The sequence below is a fragment of the Quercus robur genome, chromosome 8 (assembly GCF_932294415.1).
Source record: "Quercus robur chromosome 8, dhQueRobu3.1, whole genome shotgun sequence".
NCBI classification, from domain to species: Eukaryota; Viridiplantae; Streptophyta; class Magnoliopsida; order Fagales; family Fagaceae; genus Quercus; species Quercus robur.
The window spans coordinates 53,675,443-53,693,446 of record NC_065541.1 but is presented as its reverse complement, the minus strand read 5'-3'; the positions used below and the strand labels follow the sequence as shown (position 1 = coordinate 53,693,446).

Here is an 18,004-nt window from a genome sequence, read left to right as displayed (position 1 = left end):
GAGAGAGAGAGAGAGAGAGAGAATAGGATATATTATGTGAAACTTTAAGTAATGTTATACGACTCAATAATTTTGATTGAATTAATATTATTAAAACCATTGTAAGACAGGAAAAGGTAGGTTGACAACGTATTTTAAAAAAAATCATATCACGTGGAGAGAGAGAGAGAGAGAGAGAAGAATATATTATATGAAACTTTAAATAATGTTATACAACTCGATAATTTTGATTGAATTAATATTATTAAAACCATTGTAGGACAAGAAAAGGTAGACACTACTAGTCGGCTAGGACAATTCTCAAAGTATGATGGAGAGAGAAACTCTGAAGTGCACCGAGGAAGAAGAGGATGCTTTAACCCGCAACACAAAAAAGTTCAAAGAAAGTCACGTAGAAACTGAGGAAAATCAAGAGAACCCTTTTAAGAACACTACAAGCTATAAAGACAAACTCATTGGGGAGATCCCAGGGGCTTTTGGGTTGTCCAATGACATAGATGAAGATGTTCAATCAGACTCAGAGACTGGGGATGGTACTAAAGGAAATTTGGTGGTATGCTTGTCTAGAGAAGAAATAGCACGTATAAGGGCGGTTTGGAGAAAGGCTTTAATCATTAAGGCTTTTGGGAGAAAGGTAGGGTATAATTATTTATACCCCAAAATCCGAAGCCTGTGGAATCCGTGTGGAAAGATGGATTGTATTGATCTGGGTTCAGATTATTTTTTAATCAAATTTGACTTGGAAGAGGATGTAAACAGGGTACTCAAAGGAGGGCCATGGTTTATTGGACAGCAATTTCTTGCTATTAGACAATGGGAACCAGAGTTTCGTGCCTCAGAAGCTACGTTTTCATCTGTAGCAGTTTGGGTGCGCCTACCTGAATTGCCTATTGAATATTATGACCCTGCTGTTCTCCGGAGAATCGGGCAAGCGATAGGGCCTGTGCTTTGCATTGACGCACACACAGCGAGTGGAATTAGGGGACGTTTTGCTCGCATATGCTTACAAGTCAATTTAGACAAACCTTTGGCAAAATCTCTAACCATTGGTAAGCGGACCCAAACTATTTTATATGAAGGGATTAACTCTATCTGCTTCTCCTGTGGTAGGATTGGGCATAGGATGGAGGAATGTCCATATACCATTAAGGATATACATAAGGAGACAACTCTAAGCCAAAAGGAATCCCCGTTACCACAGAGAGAAAACAATGAGGCTAGCAGCAAGGTGGATGAAAAATCAAAGGAATATGGCGACTGGATGGTGGTCACAAGACGGAAGCCGATGAGCAAGGCTAAGATAAGTAACCAAACTCAGACAATGAGTCAAATGTCTGATGCCTCTCAGGGGCAAGGTGGTAAAAGGTCACCTAGAGTGGATGAGTGAAGCAAAAAAGATGGCAAGAGAAAAGTTCCATCTCCGGCTTCATTGGGGTCACAGAGAATGGTTGATAAGACTGCTAGGCCAGTCCCAAGAAAGGATGGATGTGAAATCTGACTCATTGACTGTGAAATCGCGCGCGAAGGCAACTAAACAGGGAAGGCATTTGGTTCAATCCCAACGATATGAGGTGGGGACAAGCAACTACGAACCCATTTTTTCCTTTGGAGAGAGCCAATCTTATGAGGGTGCACCTGGGCCGAGCCCAATACCTCTAATTTTTTCTAGCCCAGCGAGTGCACCGTCTAAGGTTTCTTTACTTAAACCAAAGATAAGAGATACTGCTATGAGAGTTCACAAAAATGACGACCACAAATAGCTGGGCAATTTTCTATCAAGGCAAAGTTATTCCGATGGGGGAGGAAACGATCAAATGGATCAGGCAGGACTAGACGGAGATATGGGGTTGGTTTGACTTGGAGTTGATGTTAGCTTGGAAGAATTTGTTCCCTCTCACAGAGGTGAGCAAGAGGCTGGGGTACCTGCCCATGAAAGACGAAGCCTGGGCCCTCACACCAAACCCATGGTGGAGGTTCCTCTCCGACCGACCTGCAGTCCAAATCTCTCCTCAGATTAGCTCGGATCCATTTGCAACAAGATCAAATGTGCACCCTTCGGAAAAATTGCTCTCAGAAGCAGAGATAGAGGGGATTCACTTGGAGATAACGGTGAGAAAGTTTCTTCAGGAAATACCTGTGGAAAGCATGATGTGGGGCAACCTTCATCAAGTGAAACTACTTCAGTTTGCGGAGCCAGAGATGAAAGTCACCATTCTCATCAAAGCAACCCAGGCGAGGATGTGGATAATCAAACACTCAATCACTCTTTTTCGAGGAAGCATGAAGGGGAAGAGGGAACTGATGGAAGCATGGAGGTTGAGGGACACAGCGGATAGCTCCTTTGAGTCTCATTCTGAAACTGCTACCCACCTATATCCAAAAATGAATGTTTTGGTCTGGAATTGCAGAGGCGCAATGAAACCGCTCTTTAGGAAACGGTGATGGATTTAGTTGATTGGCATAACCTCATTATCATGGTCATTACGGAAACTAGGCTAAGTGGTGCGAGAGCCAATGAAATTATTGAGACCCTTCCTTTTGATGGTGCGGTGGTCACTGACACTATTGGCTTTGCTGGTGGAATATGGCTTTTATGGCGTTCTGATTTGGTGCAGGTGGAGGAGTTGGCGACCACAGAACAAGAAATCCATGCCATTGTCCGGGTAAGATGTCAAACTTTTAACTGGCTTATTAGTGCTATTTATGCTAGTCCTAGGTTTGAGGAGAGATGCATTCTTTGGGAAAATCTTAAAATGTTAGCTTATATGCATGACCGTCCTTGGGCACTTATGGGTGACTTTAATGAAGTTATAACTGAGGAAGAGAAATTTAGTGGCAACCACATTAGCCAGAGACGGGTTAGAGCCATCCAAGACTGTATGGACACATGCCACATGCTTGACCTTGGGTTCTCAGGCCCAAAATTCACTTGGACAAATAAGAGGGGTGTTGAAGATTTGATCCAATGTAGGCTGGACAGATGTTAGGCCAACCCGGCCTGGAAGGCCTTTTTTGATGAAGCAAGTGTCACACATTTGGCCAGAGTAAATTTAGATCATTACCCCTTGCTGCTTAAGCTGAAGCCTTCCGTGAGAGAGGAACTAAATAGGCCTTTCAAATTCCAATCTATATGGCTTAGCCACAATGATTTTCCGGGTATTGTAAGAGATGCTTGGTCGGGGCAACAGGTCAATTTGGCTGATGCCATCTCTGTGTTTGTTTCTAAAGCCAAGGATTGGAATAGAGAAGTTTTTGGTAATGTTTTTGCCAAGAAGAAGAGACTTATGGCTAGGTTGGTGGGAATCCAGAAAGCTATGGCCAACAGACCTTGCACCTTCCTTATCAATCTCCAGAATCAACTCTCTGATGAGTACAATAATATCCTTGAGCTTGAAGAAGAATTATGGGCTATGAAGGCCAGGACTAACTGGATTATCAACGGTGAACGAAACACTTCTTACTTTCATCTGTCTACCATTGTGAGACGAAGTAAGAATAGAATCACCAGCATTCAAAATGCCCATGGGGAGTGGGTCCATGATACTGTAGAAGTGAAAAGAATTTTTGTGGACTATTTCCATAAATTATATCAATCTGAGCAAGTCTATTGCCCTTTAAGCCCAGCATGGGATTCTAACTGGTGTGCTTCTTTGGCTGAGGAAGAAACTCTTATTTTAGCCCAACCTCCCTCTGATGTTGAGATCTGGGATGCCCTTAAATCCATGAAACCTTTTAAAGCACCTGGTATTGATGGCTTCCATGCCGAATTCTTCCAAAGGTTCTGGCTCTTAGTGGGAGACTCGGTCAAAAGGGAAGTGAAAGAGATCTTTGCTACCCAAAAAATCCCTGCCTATCTTAACCAAACTTTAATTGCACTTATACCAAAGCAGATGGGCCCGGAGCTGGTGAGCCACTATAGACCCATTAGCCTTTGTACTACCATCTACAAGATTGTCACAAAGATTCTGGTCCACAGACTGAAGCCCCTTCTCCCTTCCTTAATTTCTCCCATGCAATCTGCCTTCCTTGCTGGTAGAAGAGGTTCAGACAATATCATCATTGCTGAAGAGCTTATCCACTCCTTGAAGAATAGAAAAGGGAGGGAGGGGTTCATGGTAGTAAAAATTGATCTTGAAAAGGCATATGACAGATTGGAATGGAGCTTCATAAAAATGGTCTTGGATCATTTTGGCTTCCCCCCAAACATTGTCAACCTGATTATGAGCTGAGTGACGTCTACATCAACAGCAATTCTGTTTAATGGTAACAAGCTAGACTCATTCCACCCCTCTAGGGGTATTAGGCAAGGAGATCCCATCTCCCCCTACCTATTTTTGCTTTGTATGGAATTCTTGGGAGCTCATATCTCTACCTTATGCGAGGAAAAGAGATGGGATAAGATCAAGGCATCCAGAAATGGTCCGAGTTTTTCTTATATCTTTTATGCGGATGATTTGATCCTGTTTGCCAAGGCAAACTCCAAGAACTGTGATGCAATCTTGGAAGTTTTGGACAATTTTTGCAATTTGGCTGGTCAAAGAATAAATGTTAACAAGTCGCGGATCCTTTTTTCACCTAATGTTTCTGGTAGGAAGAAAAATACTATCTGCAGAAAGCTTGGAATGGTTGCAACCCAAAATTTGGGAAGATACTTGGGTTTTCCCCTACTACACCAAGGTAGGAATGGTGATGCTTTTAATTTTGTGATCGAAAGAGTCCAAAATAAGTTGGCTGGCATGTAAGGCTGGCATGTAAGGTTTTCCCCTACTTGCAAAACTTTGTTGGAGGATTGCAAATGAGAATGAGTCTCCTTGGGCGCAGCTATTGTCAAAGAAGTACCTAACTCCCAATAGGTTGATTGAGGAGGGCAGGAATAGGCCTTGCTCAAAAATTTGGGCTGCATGTAAGGTTGGGGGTTCGGTTTATGTGAGAGGCCTCAAATGGACTATTGGAAATGGTAAATCTGTGAAGTTTTGGCAGGACTTCTAGCTTCCCAAGGGCACCCTTCGAAGCCACATCCATGGTCCACTTGCAAGAAATGAAGAATGTTTAACAGTACATCAATGCCATAGTGTCTCTCTTGGTTGGTTTTTGCATAATCTCTCCTTTGAGTTACCTAATGACCTTATTGAAGAGATTAAGGCCATTCCATTCTTAAATGATCCAAACACATAAGACTCCCTTGCCTGGGCTTTTTATAAAGATGGCTGGTTCTCTTTAAGGTCTACTTATCTCTTAGCAAGAGATTTAAATCCATTGAACCCAAGGACTGATACTGTATCGTGGATATGGAAGTTGGATGCACCTCCAAAAATTCTATTCTTCTTATGGCTCTGTCTTCACAACAGCCTCCCCACATGCACAATCCTGGGTTCAAGGGGTTTAAACCTCAGTATCTACTACCCCATTTGTAATGCAGATATTGAATCTATAGATCAATTGCTCCGGGGATGTAAGATAGCCATGGAACTTTGGCAAAAATTGGATTTTCCTCTCTGTCTTGTGGACTCTTTTGGTAAACCATTAGGGGAGTGGCTATTTGTGAATTGCAAAATGGAAGTCAGCTCTAAGTTCCTGGGCATTCCGTGGAAAATTATTTTCATCATGAGCATTTGGCAAATATGGATTCACAGAAATGAAGTTGTTTTTAGAACTAGGCGGGACAACTTGAACCTTGTCAAGAGATGTGTTCAGAGCAGTGCTGAATATTTCTCCATTGGTATGAAAACCAAAATCCATCCATCCAAAATCTGTGTTCTCGTAGCTTGGCAGAAACCTCCTCTTGGGTGGGCGAAACTCAACATGGATGGCTCTGCCTTAGGCAATCCTGGCAGAGTAGGTAAGGGAGGTGTGATTCAAGATCACCTTGGTCACTAGATCAAAGGATACAACCGAGCTTTGGGGACTACTAATAGCTTTATTGCAGAATTATGGGCTCTCAGAGATGGCCTCACCATTGCTAAGGAATTTGGGCTTTGTAACTTGATTGTTGAGCTAGATGCTTCAAGTGTTGTTCATATGTTATCTAGTGATAAGCCAAATTTGTTAATGGAACCTTTACTGTCTGATTGCAGGAGCCTGTACAGAACAATCCCTAACAAACGGATACAGCATGTGTATCGGGAAGCCAATCAATGTGCAGACGCACTAGCTAGATTGGGATCAAGTGTTGTTTCCTCTTTTGTTGTTTTGTTGAACCTCCGCTTGTGGTGGTCAGATTGCTAGCTCTTGATGAGGCTGGCTTTTTTTGTAACAGACTTATTAGTAGTTAATTAAATTATCTTCCCTTTCTTACCAAAAAAAAAAAGACAATGTTTTTTTTTTTTTTTTTAAAATCACATCACATGACATGGAGAGAGAGAGAGAGAGAAAAAGAGTAGGATATATTATGTGAAACTAGTATGTAATCCATGCAAACGCATAGATGCATTTAAAATTAAACACAATTTTTATTATAAAAATATATAATTAGTCAAATTATTATAATAAAAAATAGCGTGTAGCATGTGCATATGTATGAATACATTTAAAATTAAACACAATTTATATCATAAAAATATAAATAATTAATCAAATTTTTTTTTTTAAAGTAAATGTAATTAGTCATATATTAAAAGTCTTACCCAAATTTAATACTACTTATGATATTTTTTTTTTTAATAAGATAGAATGTGTGGTGATCTTTGATGTGTGATGATTTGTATTGAGTATAGGTGATTTTTTTTTTTTTTTTAATTTTATAGTTCATTAATATTAGATTCTTAGTATTTTGCACTCATTAACTCACTTGGAACAAAGATTAAAAAACTTAAGTGGATAATTATGATGTGATCCCTACATAAATTAGACACATGGCGCAAAGTTGGATTCTAATTTCAAATTCTAATTAAACTTTCTCTGAGCTTTATGTATTAATATATATGGTAAAATGCAAAACTGACCCTTTAAGTTTCTTCAGATTTCATTTCAGTCCTCTAACTTTCAAGTTTATTCAATTAAATTTTTTCTATCAACTTTTGTTATATGTTGTGGTTATTTTTTCAATTTTATAAATTTTTCTTCAAATTTTTTAAATTAAAAAAAAATTCAATTAATGATTGAAAAACATTTTCCAGATTTTTTTTCCAAAAATTTTAACAAAAGTTAACGAAAAGGCCTTAATTAAATAAATCTAAAACTTAGAAGACTGAAATGTGATATCACTCAGAAAATCAGTAGGCTAGATGGTACGGATTTCGATGATTTTAAGGGCCTGGAAAAGAAGAAACGAAAGATCAGAGAAGACCAGGGTTGACCGGCCACAAACCCTTCGATGATAAAGTTAGTCTTTTATTTCGAAATAGGGAATTCCAAACTTATGGGGATTGTGTCTGGGAAAAAACTTACCTTTGTTTGTCAGAGATTCGTTTTTTTATAGGTTTAGGAAATGATTATCTATTTAATAACTTCCCTTACCTTTACGGAGTCCGGAAAGTTTAGAGTACACCTCCATAACTGCCATGGAGGTTATATTTTATGCTCCTATTTTCTATAACCGTCGTTGAGCTCGTCATAAGCAATGATGGACGGAAGGTCATCCAAAAGCTGTAGAGTTGGCGTGATGAACTCATCCAAAAACCTTTATGGACGAGCGTGTCAAGGACGAGTAGCTCGTTTTCTGTTATTCCTTCTCTGGACGACCACTATGGACGAGTATGGAGTTGGCTCATTTTTAGACACCATTAATTGCCCCCTTGTCCATGGGTCGTCTCTAGGATAAGTTTAATGTTATTCTCATAATGTGTATTTAATGTCAACAATTAGGTGTGCCATGTGTCACAATCTCATTGGTAACCAGTCGCGTCGAGTTATTTTTTTCGAGGAGCATGCCACGTGTCACTTTTTGATTGGTTGTGTCGTTTCAGATACCTAAGCTTACGGCCTATAAATAGTAGAATTCCTCCGGTATCCTTCACATTTCTGAAATTTCCTTCCTTTAGCTTCCTCGTCTTAGTGTCTCGTCTAGAAATGTCCTCTCGTCCTTAGTTTCCTTGTCTAGATTCAGGTACTTTTTTCATTCTCGTCCTCAGATTTTAAGTTTTCTTAAAAATGTTTGAGACCGTTCTTTCCACGTCTAGCAATAGGGTGGATAAGGCCATAGACGAATATCATGATCCTAGTAGTTTTAGTGGCTTTAGTGATAGTAGTAATAGCAATAGTAGTAGTGGAGGAAACACCACGGACGAGTACAAGTCCGGTGTTCCTGGGGTTCCTTTAGAGGTTCTCCTGAAAGGACTTAGGACGAGGACTAAGTTTGGATCCAAGGCTGGTACGAGTGCTCCCTCGTCCACAGGTCAGGACGAGGTTGAGGTAGTGTATAGTTGTGCTATAGGAGTAGCTTCCAAGACGGACGATAGGAGATTGGATTTACTTAAGAAATGGTATCAAATCCCAGATGACCTTAAACCTAGGTTAGCGATTCGTGGGGAGTGGTGCTGTCAGCCACATTTTGGGATAGGTATCTATAAAGCCTATCTTTTAGGTGGACTTAGGTTATCTTTAAATGCTTTTGCTAGAGAACTACTTACTAAGTTAGGTTTAGGTGTCTGTCAATTCAATCCCAATGCATGGAGGTTAATCGTCTCTATGCAAGTTTTGTGGAGGGAGGTGTTTGAGGGGAATCGTCCTCTTACCGTGGACGAGTTCCTCTACTGTTATAAGCCCTCCGAAATTAATCAATCCCTTGGCTTCTATCAATTTACAGCCAGAGGGAAAGATTATAGATTAATTAAGTCCATAGTTACCTCAGATAGGAACTGGAAGACGGAGTTCTTCTTCGTCTCAGGTTTTTGGGCTGGACGCCTTGAGGTTGCCTAAGACCCATTTCCTCCCTACATAGGAGAGGTAGGGAACCTTCGTCCTGAAGGTATGCTTATAGCTGTGACTTTGTTATTTATTATATTTATTCTTGTAGGTAGTTACCTAATAATTTTCCTTCTCTCTTTTTTTATAGGTGCTAGACGACCTCATTTAAGCAGGTTTTACATTGAGTGAATTCAGAAGGCTCATCTATACACTAACAGTGCTTTTCATTCTCTAGTAAGTCTCCAACGTCTTGCCATCTAGGGCTTAGGTCCTAAACCGTCCGTTGAAGCCATCGTCCGTAGACGTAAGTTTTCTTGTTGTCCCTCCCTCTTTTTTTTTTTTTTTGACATCTTTCTTTTCAGGAATGGCTACAATAAAGGAGAACAAGGGTAAAGAAGTGGTGAACGAGGCAGCTGGGTAGGAGTTACCGTCCCAACCTCATCCATTAGCAGGTGAGAAAAGAAAGCGCTTGTCCTTAGGGGTTGATTTGGGGAACCTCCCAAGCAGGCGCAAGGAGAAAAAGGCTAAGCATAGGTCATCTAAGCCTAAGAACATTCAGTCCACTTCGTCCATCTCTATCCATGAGCCTGGGGATGTTCAGATCCTTGATGATCCAGAGCTCAAGGATCCTCCTATGCAGGTCCCGTCCACAACCAAGGCGCCTTCCTCGTCTCAGCCTTCCTAACAGGTACCTCAAAACCTTATTGGGAATGAGGATCTAGCTTGGGAAAGGTTTGGGACGGCTGTGACAGATGCGGACGTGACGACTTGCTACAACATGTCATTAAAGGACTTTGAGCATTCTGGTGTTCATGACCTTTTCAAGGTATGCATGCTTTTTCTTTTCCCTTTTTTTTATATGTCTCGTCTTGTTAGCAAGGTAGACGTGTATTTTTGCTCTAACAAAACTTTGACTCAGGCAATGTCCAAGTTCATCACCGCGTTTAGGCAAGCAACTGATTTGGACAAGACGAGGGTCTTGCTAGAGAGGAGGATTAAGGAGGTGAAAGACGAGAGTAAACGGTGGGCTGAGATAGCTACGAAGGCCAAGGAAGAGGTAAAGGAGCTGCAGAACCAAATTGAAGAGCTGAAAACTGATATCGTAGAGAAGGACACTCGTCTTAACCACTTTCAGAAGAGGAATGACGAGCTGACTGCTCTTCTTAAGAAAGCCAAGGATGACACAGTTGCGGAGTTTAAGGTGTCCAAGCAGTTTACGGACTTACTGGATACCAACTATGCAGTTGGGTTTGAGGACTTCAGGATGGACGCCATGGAGAACTTCCCTGACATTGACTTCAGTTCTATCAAGCTCAATCTTAGTGGTGCTCCTACAAGCTCCCTCCTCTAGACGAGTTCAGAAGACGTCAATATAGAGGACGACGCTACTACTCAGCCACATCAGGACGACCAAAATACCGATGCCCCACCTGCCTGAAGACGAGCTTTTAATATTTTGGTTACCTTTGTATTCTTATATATATTTTTCTTTTGAGTTTTGTTTGGTCCTTGGTCTTTGGACCTTTTAATGTAACTCAAGTATACTAAGCTCGTCCATAGTTTTAGGACGAGCTATCAACAGTTGACTTTACTTTCGTAAGGGTGTTTGGACGTTGGTTGTCCGCCCTTGAACAATCTGAATGAATGTTATTTTTCTTTTATCAGCTTTATCTTTATAAACAATAGACTTCAAGCTCAGCTCGTCCATTATTCATTTATATTATTTTGAATTTCACCAAGTGTAATTCGTTTGTGAAATAATAATTACTAGCATTACTCGTCCTTAGACTTAGCTGATTTTTCACGTTTCATGAAGGCCCAACTTTTCTCTCGTCCATAGATTGAGCGCTTGCTCAATTTTCTCCTCATCCATGTATTGGACTAAGGTATTATGGGCTTTACCTTGTCCATTATTTGGACATTTTCACTCCAAGTTTAAGGCTTCTATTCGTCCATGATGTGGACGAGTATACCTTCGTTAGGAGAGTTTACAGATGTTACATCTCCATGTCCAGAGAATTTACTCATCTTGGGCTCTTAGCCTTCTTATGAACTAATTTGAACGAAAAATAGCATAGAAACTAGGATTCACACAACATTATGTGCATGTTATAAATATTGTTCACAAACGAGGCATATACTTAGAAGCAAATGCCTTCCAGGGAGTTTAATAAGTACAAACAAATCCATAACTTTGTTCATAACCACAACATAAATAATAAAGTAGCAGCATTATTAAACATAAGTAGAACATAAGTAGACAAACAGGCTCTAAGCTCGTCCATAGTAACACTCATCAAGGCTAGCACTTCTATTGATAGTACCTCCTCAGGTGCTCAACATTCCAAGAATGCTCCAATTTTCTCCCGTCCAGGGCCTCCAAGTAGTAGGATCCTTGCCTTTTATAGTTTATAACTCTGTAGGGTCCTTCCCAATTAGGCCCCAATTTCCCATGAGCCGGGTTCTTGGTTGCCAAAGAAACCTTTTTTAGGACGAGGTTTCCTATGTTGAATCACCTCGGCTTCACCATTGCATCATATTGCCTAGACATTAGGTTTTTATACCTTACCGTCCTATGTTCTGCGTCTGTCCTTACCTCATCTATTAGATCGAGGTTTAAACAGAGTTGCTCCTCGTTATCCTTATCCTGATACATCGTCACCCTGTGGTTGGCCATGTGCACTTCTGTAGGTATGACTACTTCGCTTCCATAGGCTAGCTTGAAAGGAGTTTCCCCCGTTGGGGTTTTCACCATCGTCCTGTACGCCCATAGAACACCTGGTAGCTCATCTAGCCATACTCTCTTTGCCCCCTCAAGTCGAGTCTTGATGATTTTCAACAAGGATCAGTTTGCAACTTCAGCCTGGCCGTTTGCTTAGGGATGGGCAGGTGAGGAATAATGATTTTGAATTCCGAAGTGTTTACAAAAGTCCCTGAAAAGTGCATTGTCAAATTGTCGTCCGTTGTCAGACATTAATACTTTGGGCACCCCAAACTTGCACACAATGTTCTTCCAGATGAAACTCTTGACATTTTGTTGCGTGATACTTGCTAAGGGTTCCGCCTCTACCCATTTGGTGAAATAATCAATACCTACCACCAGAAATTTCATCTACTTCATCCCAAGTGGAAAGGAACCCAAGTTGTCTAGCCCCCATTGTGCAAAAGGCCATGGGGCCATCATCGGGGTGAGATATTCTGATGGTTGTCTGGGGACATTACTAAATCGTTGGCATTGATCATAGACCTTGACATATGCCTTGGCATCAGCTTGCATGTTTGGCCAGTAATAGCCTGCACAGACGACTTTGTGAATAAGTGATCTGGCTCCTGAGTGATTGCAACATGCTCCTTCATGAACCTCCCTCAATACATAGTTAGCCTCGTCCGTAGCTAAACACCTCAGATAAGGTTGTGAAAAACTCCTTTTGTATAATACCTCGTTCATGAGGACGTATCTGGCTGATCTGAGTCTGAGCTTCCTGGCCTTATCTTTTCCTTTTGGAAGCTTTCCGTCCTTCAAGTATGATACTATTGGAGTCATCCAATTTTCTTCACCCTCTATCTGTTGCACCTCTGGAAAGTCTATGCTAGGCAGGTATTGAATTTCGTCAAATTCGTTCATTACTTCTCTCGTTGAGGCTTCTTTTGCTAAAGTATCTGCTTCCATATTTTCTTCTCTCGGGATCTGAATAAAATCAACTTCCTTAAATTTCTTTATAAGGCATACCACCTTATTAAGGTACTTCTTCATTCGTTCTTCTTGGCTTCACATGTCCCATTTACTTGGCCTATGACTAGCTGAGAGTCTCATAGGATGAGTATCGATTTCGCTTTTACAGATTTAGCCAACTCCAACCCTTTAATAAGGGCTTCATACTTAGCTTCATTGTTGGTTGTTTGATATTGCAGACGAACCTTGTGCTTCAATTTATCTCCCTTCGGGGATAATAAAACAACTCCTATTCCTCTTGCATGTTGTGTAGATGATCCATCCACATGGATGATCCATTTCTTTCTATTTTCTACCTCGCTTAAGTCTTCATAACTCGGAGCGAACTTTGCAATGAAATCTGCCAGGGCTTGAGCTTTTATTGCATGCCTTAGTTGATATCTGATATCAAATTCACTAAACTCGACAGTCCATTGGATCAGTCGTCTTGCAGCTTCTAGCTTGTTCGTTGCTTTCTTGAGCGGATGATCGGTAATGATATTGATGACATGAGCTTGGAAGTAATGCCTTAGCTTACTGGAAGCCGTTATCAATACAAAAGCCAGCTTCTGTATTAGCAGATATCGTCCTTCCACTCCCCTTAGTGGTCTACTTGTATAGTACACGAGCTTTTGCACTCTTCCTTCCTCCCATATCAATGCTAAACTAACGACATGTGGGGTATCTGCTAAGTACAAGTACAACTTCTCTCCCAACACGGATGGACTTAGTAAAGGAGCCGTAGTGAGGTCATAGTTTTAAAAACTAAACAAGACCGGCCGGTCCGACTGGTTCAACCGAGAATCGGCCTCTAATCCAATCCGATTATGATACAAAACCAGAAATGACTTAAAAACTAGCAAACAGTAAAAACCGTCCAGTTCAACCTAAGAACCGAAAAAATCGGAGGTCGAACCGGTTAATGACCGGTTGGGATTTTTTTGACTTTTCTGGGAAAGCTACGTCGTTTTGGTCCTTAGAATTTCCATTAAAGTCCTAAAAACTAACCCTAAGCCTAAAGTCTTCACCCTCAGACTCTCTCATCTCACTCACGATCACTCTACCTCAGCCTCACTGCCTAAGCCTCACTCAGCCTCAGCCTCACGATCCAAGCTCTCAAATCTCAACTCTCTCATCTCACAATCGGTCAAGCTCAAGCAGTCAAGCACAGCGGCACCGGCACCAGCACACTCTCCCTCAGATCGGTCAAGCTGAGGTTTTATTTTTTTCCCTTTTTTCCAAGCCCGCTCTCGCCCTCGCTCTCGCTCTCGCTCTCTGCACTCTCTGCGTCACGCACAGCGGCACCGGTAATGTTCTTTTCTTTTTATTTTGATTTTCTTTTTCATTTTCTCGGTTCTGTTTTTTTTTTTTTTTTCTTTCATTTCTCTCGGCTTCATCAGGTAATAAACTAATAATTAATATTCTTTTTTATTTATTTATTTTGATTTTGATTACTTGATTTTAATCATTTGCTCTGTTCTTTTTTTTTCTTTTTCTTTTTTTCATTTCTCTCGGCTTCAGCTCAGATTCTCAATTCATGTTCTCAGGTTCTCCTTCTGTGACTTCACTAGTAAGTGGTAACTTCAATTATTAGTTTACAATTGCATTTTAGTTTATTTGTGATTTTGTGTATGTTGTGGGTTTGATTCACAGAGCATTATTGTTTGTGAAATATAGTTTACAGAGTATTATACTATTGATTGTGTATGTTGTGTTGATGAATTTATTTGTTGATAAAATGGTTGCTGCCAGTCTGAAATTGTTGAGTGAAATGGAGTCCGCCTCTGTACCATCTAATGAACATGCTTCTACAATCGGGTCTAATGCTAATTCTTCATCTGTGAGAGCGAAATGTGATCCCGCAGCATGGGATCATGTAACTGAAGAGTTGAAAGACAGAAAAAGTAGTTATAGATGTATACATTGTGGGAAAACTTATAAAGGAGGGGGTATCAATAGGATGAAAAGACATCTAGCTGGAATTAAAGGTGATGTGGCTGCATGTATAGGTGTACCTTATGATGTTAGGCTTCAAATGGTTGAGAATTTGAAAGAATTTTCAAAATCTAAAGAATAAACAAAAAAGGATCAAGAAGCATCTAATTATTCACCATTAGAGGACTCACCAAAATTTTAAGATGTCCAAGAAATTACTCCTAGAGGTAGGGGGTTAGGTAGGGGAAATAGAAGTGGTATTAGTAGTTTTCCACCAAGATCCAATCTTGGCAAGAGAAAGGTTGGTGACATTGGTAATTACTTTGCTCCTAGAACAACATCAGGAGCTCAACCGTCTATTAAAAGTGTGCTTGCTGGCAAAGAAAAGAAATGGAGCGTTGATATGGCTGTAGCAAGATGGATGCATGATGCTTGCATTCCAATTAATGCTATGAATTCTAGTTATTATCAACCTATGTTCAATGCTGTAGCTTCTTATGGTCATGGATATAGAGGCTCAAATTATCATGCCCTTCGAGTGCCTTTGTTGAGAGACGCAAAAAGAGAAGTCCAATTGATTGTTGATTCTCATTGTTCATATTGGGCTGACACTGGTTGTACAATAATGGCTAATGGGTGGACTGATACTAGGTATAGAACATTGATTAATTTTCTTGTCTATTGTCCTAAGGGAATTATTTTTATACGTTTTGTTGATACTTCTAACTTGGTTAAAGATGCTATTAATTTGAGTAACTTGTTTGATGAAATTGTTAGTTGGGTTGGGCCTGCAAATATAGTACATTTGGTCACTGATAATGCTGCAAATTATGTAGCTGCTGGAAGAATTTTGTGTGGAAAATATAGGAACACTAGTTGGTCACCTTGTGCAGCACATTGCCTAAACCTAATTTTTAAGGAGATTAGGAAGATGGATCATGTAGCTAAACTTGCAAAGCGTGCATTCAAGATCACAACGTTCATCTATAACCATGTGGCTTTGCAAGCTTGGTTGAGGACTAGAAAAAATTGGACGAAAATTGTGTGTCCAGGGCCAACTAGGTTTGCTACTACTTTCATTGCCTTAGAGAGTCTTAAGGAACATAAGCATGACTTACAAGCATTGGTGACTAGAAAATTTTATGTTGAATCAAGATATGCAAAAGATAAGAAAGCAAAGGCAGTGGTGAAAATTATTCTTGACAATCAATTTTGGAATGATTGTCATGTCATTGTGCATATTATGTCACCATTGATTCGTTTATTACGCATTGTTGATTCTGATGAAAAACCAACTATGGGTTATGTATATGATGGCATGTATAAAGTAATTGATGGAATCAAAAAAAAAAATTCAAGGACAAGAAGAGACTATGGGAGCCTTATGTTAATATTATCAAGGATTGTTGGGATAATCAATTCTATAGAGATATTCATGCTGCTGCTTATTGGTTGAATCCTGCATTCCAATATGACTCATCCATTCTTAATAAGAGGCTAGAGACACAATTGGCCGTGACAGATGTTATTGAATCAAAAGTTTCAGTTGGTCGGTTGAAGTTGGTGGAGGAATTAAGGCTATTTCGAGAGCGTGAACAAACTTTTGGAACCCAACTTACTCAAGAATTAGCCAAGACATCTCATCCGGGTAAGATAATGTTTACTTTAGCTAATAATAAAATGAAAATATGTTTTAAAGATCATAGCTCTTTTTTATATTTTTGGGATAAGTATAGCTGTGTTTATTGATTCATTGTATTTTTGTTTTGTGTTTTATATGGAACTTAGATGAGTGGTGGAAGTTGTTTGGATCTTGTGCTCCAACCTTACAAAAGTTTGCAATTCGGATCCTTAGCCAAACAGCTGCCTCTTCGGGATGTGAGCGGAATTGAAGTGTTTTTGAACAAATACATACCAAAAGAAGAAATAGATTGGAGCATCAACAACTTAATGATCTTGTGTTTGTTCATTATAACTACCAATTGAAAGAAATGTATATATTATATAATCTCTTTGTTTCAATGTTTTTGTGAGAAAATATGAGTGATTCACTGATTTGGTCAAGTGGGTTCTTTGTGATTGTGAAATATAAGTGATTTGGTTACTAATTAAATTATTAATTATGTTCATCTTATGATATAGAGTCAAAAGGAAGAAGTTCAATTTTGATCCTATTGATTATGCAAGTATCGATAAAACTGAATTTTGGGTAGTGGAAGATGAGGAACCTCCATTTCTTGATCATGAGGAGATAGAGAATGCATTATATGAAGAGGGAGCCTATCGAATTGAAGAAGGATCTTCTAGCCATGTACAAAGAGGTTAGCTTATAACAATTTTTTGCCTAGTTGCATATTTTAATTAGACTATTTATGATTTATGAGAAATGATGTTGTTCTTTGGTTTTGGAATTTGTATAGATATGGACAATGAAGTGATTGAGGATGATGATGACATTAATTTGGAATCATTTGGTGATGAAGATGATGCTCCTCCCGGATTTAGAGATAAAAATAATCCTATTCATGTTGAAGATGAAGAAGATGAAGATGAGGATGATGATAATGATGCTAGTGGTGGAGCATTTGGTTCACATGATGATATTGATTTCAATTTTCTTCATAACAAATGAGGCTTGGGTCACATGATGATGATATTGATTTCACTTAGTAGTTTTTTTGAAACTTTAAAACTTATTTGCTATTTGGATGTAATGAACTTATTTGTTATTTGTCATTTGGATGTAAATGTAATGACTAATGAACTTATTGTTGTGGAATTTATGTGTATCTTTTTATTAAAAGACAAAGCTATAGATAAAAGTACATGAGTTGAGTTTGTTTGGATGTCCTTTGGATGTCCTACATTTTTGTGGTTGGGGTTGGATGGCAACTTGGGTGGATTTGAAGCAAAGCTGGGAGAATGATAAGCCAAGCCACCTTTTTGTATAAATTGTTGAGTTTGTTGAATAGAATATGTGTATCTGCTTTTCAAAGGCTTGACTGTTCTGGTGGGAGTTCTGTTATTTAACAATAAGGAACACTGTTGCTAACTTCCCATTGGATATTTGTTTTACTTGACTGTTTTAGTGTTTTTCCCTGTAATTGGAGGAGGATTTTATGATAGGCTTTCAGGACCTGTTGATAAATGTTGTAAATGTGTGTGGCAGTGAACTCTCTGTGATGTGCTAGTCATGAGCCTAATCATGTTTTTAGTAAATTAAAAAATTATTAATTATTTATATCATTTAAGTAAATATTAATTAAATTATTTATGACGTCACCGGTTCGACCATCGGTCGGACCCCGGTCCGACCATAAAACCGGTAATTAGCTCATTTTTCGGTTCTTTCACCGTACCGGTTTTTAAAACCATGAGTGAGGTAGATTTTCAAGTCTTGGAAGGCTTTTTGACACTCGTCTGTCCATTCAAATGCCTTTTTAAGTATCTTAAAAAATGGCAAACATTTATCAGTAGCTTTAGAGGCAAACCTGTTGAGGGCAACAACTCGTC

The 18,004-nt window shown here is 39.5% G+C and overlaps 2 protein-coding genes across 2 annotated transcripts; both read left to right on the top strand.

Annotated features, from left to right (window-relative positions):
- Positions 1–310: 310 nt before the first annotated feature.
- On the top strand, positions 311–1,387 carry LOC126696482 (uncharacterized). The gene has a single exon (XM_050393217.1). It carries the CDS (start codon positions 311–313, stop codon positions 1,385–1,387), a length of 1,077 nt encoding a protein of 358 aa, XP_050249174.1.
- Positions 1,388–14,894: 13,507 nt separating this feature from the next.
- LOC126696481 (uncharacterized) lies at positions 14,895–17,123 on the top strand. Its single transcript, XM_050393216.1, has 4 exons — positions 14,895–15,811; positions 15,919–16,149; positions 16,634–16,812; positions 16,912–17,123. The coding sequence occupies exons 1-4, from the start codon at positions 14,895–14,897 to the stop codon at positions 17,121–17,123; spliced, it is 1,539 nt and encodes a 512-aa protein (XP_050249173.1).
- Positions 17,124–18,004: the final 881 nt, after the last annotated feature.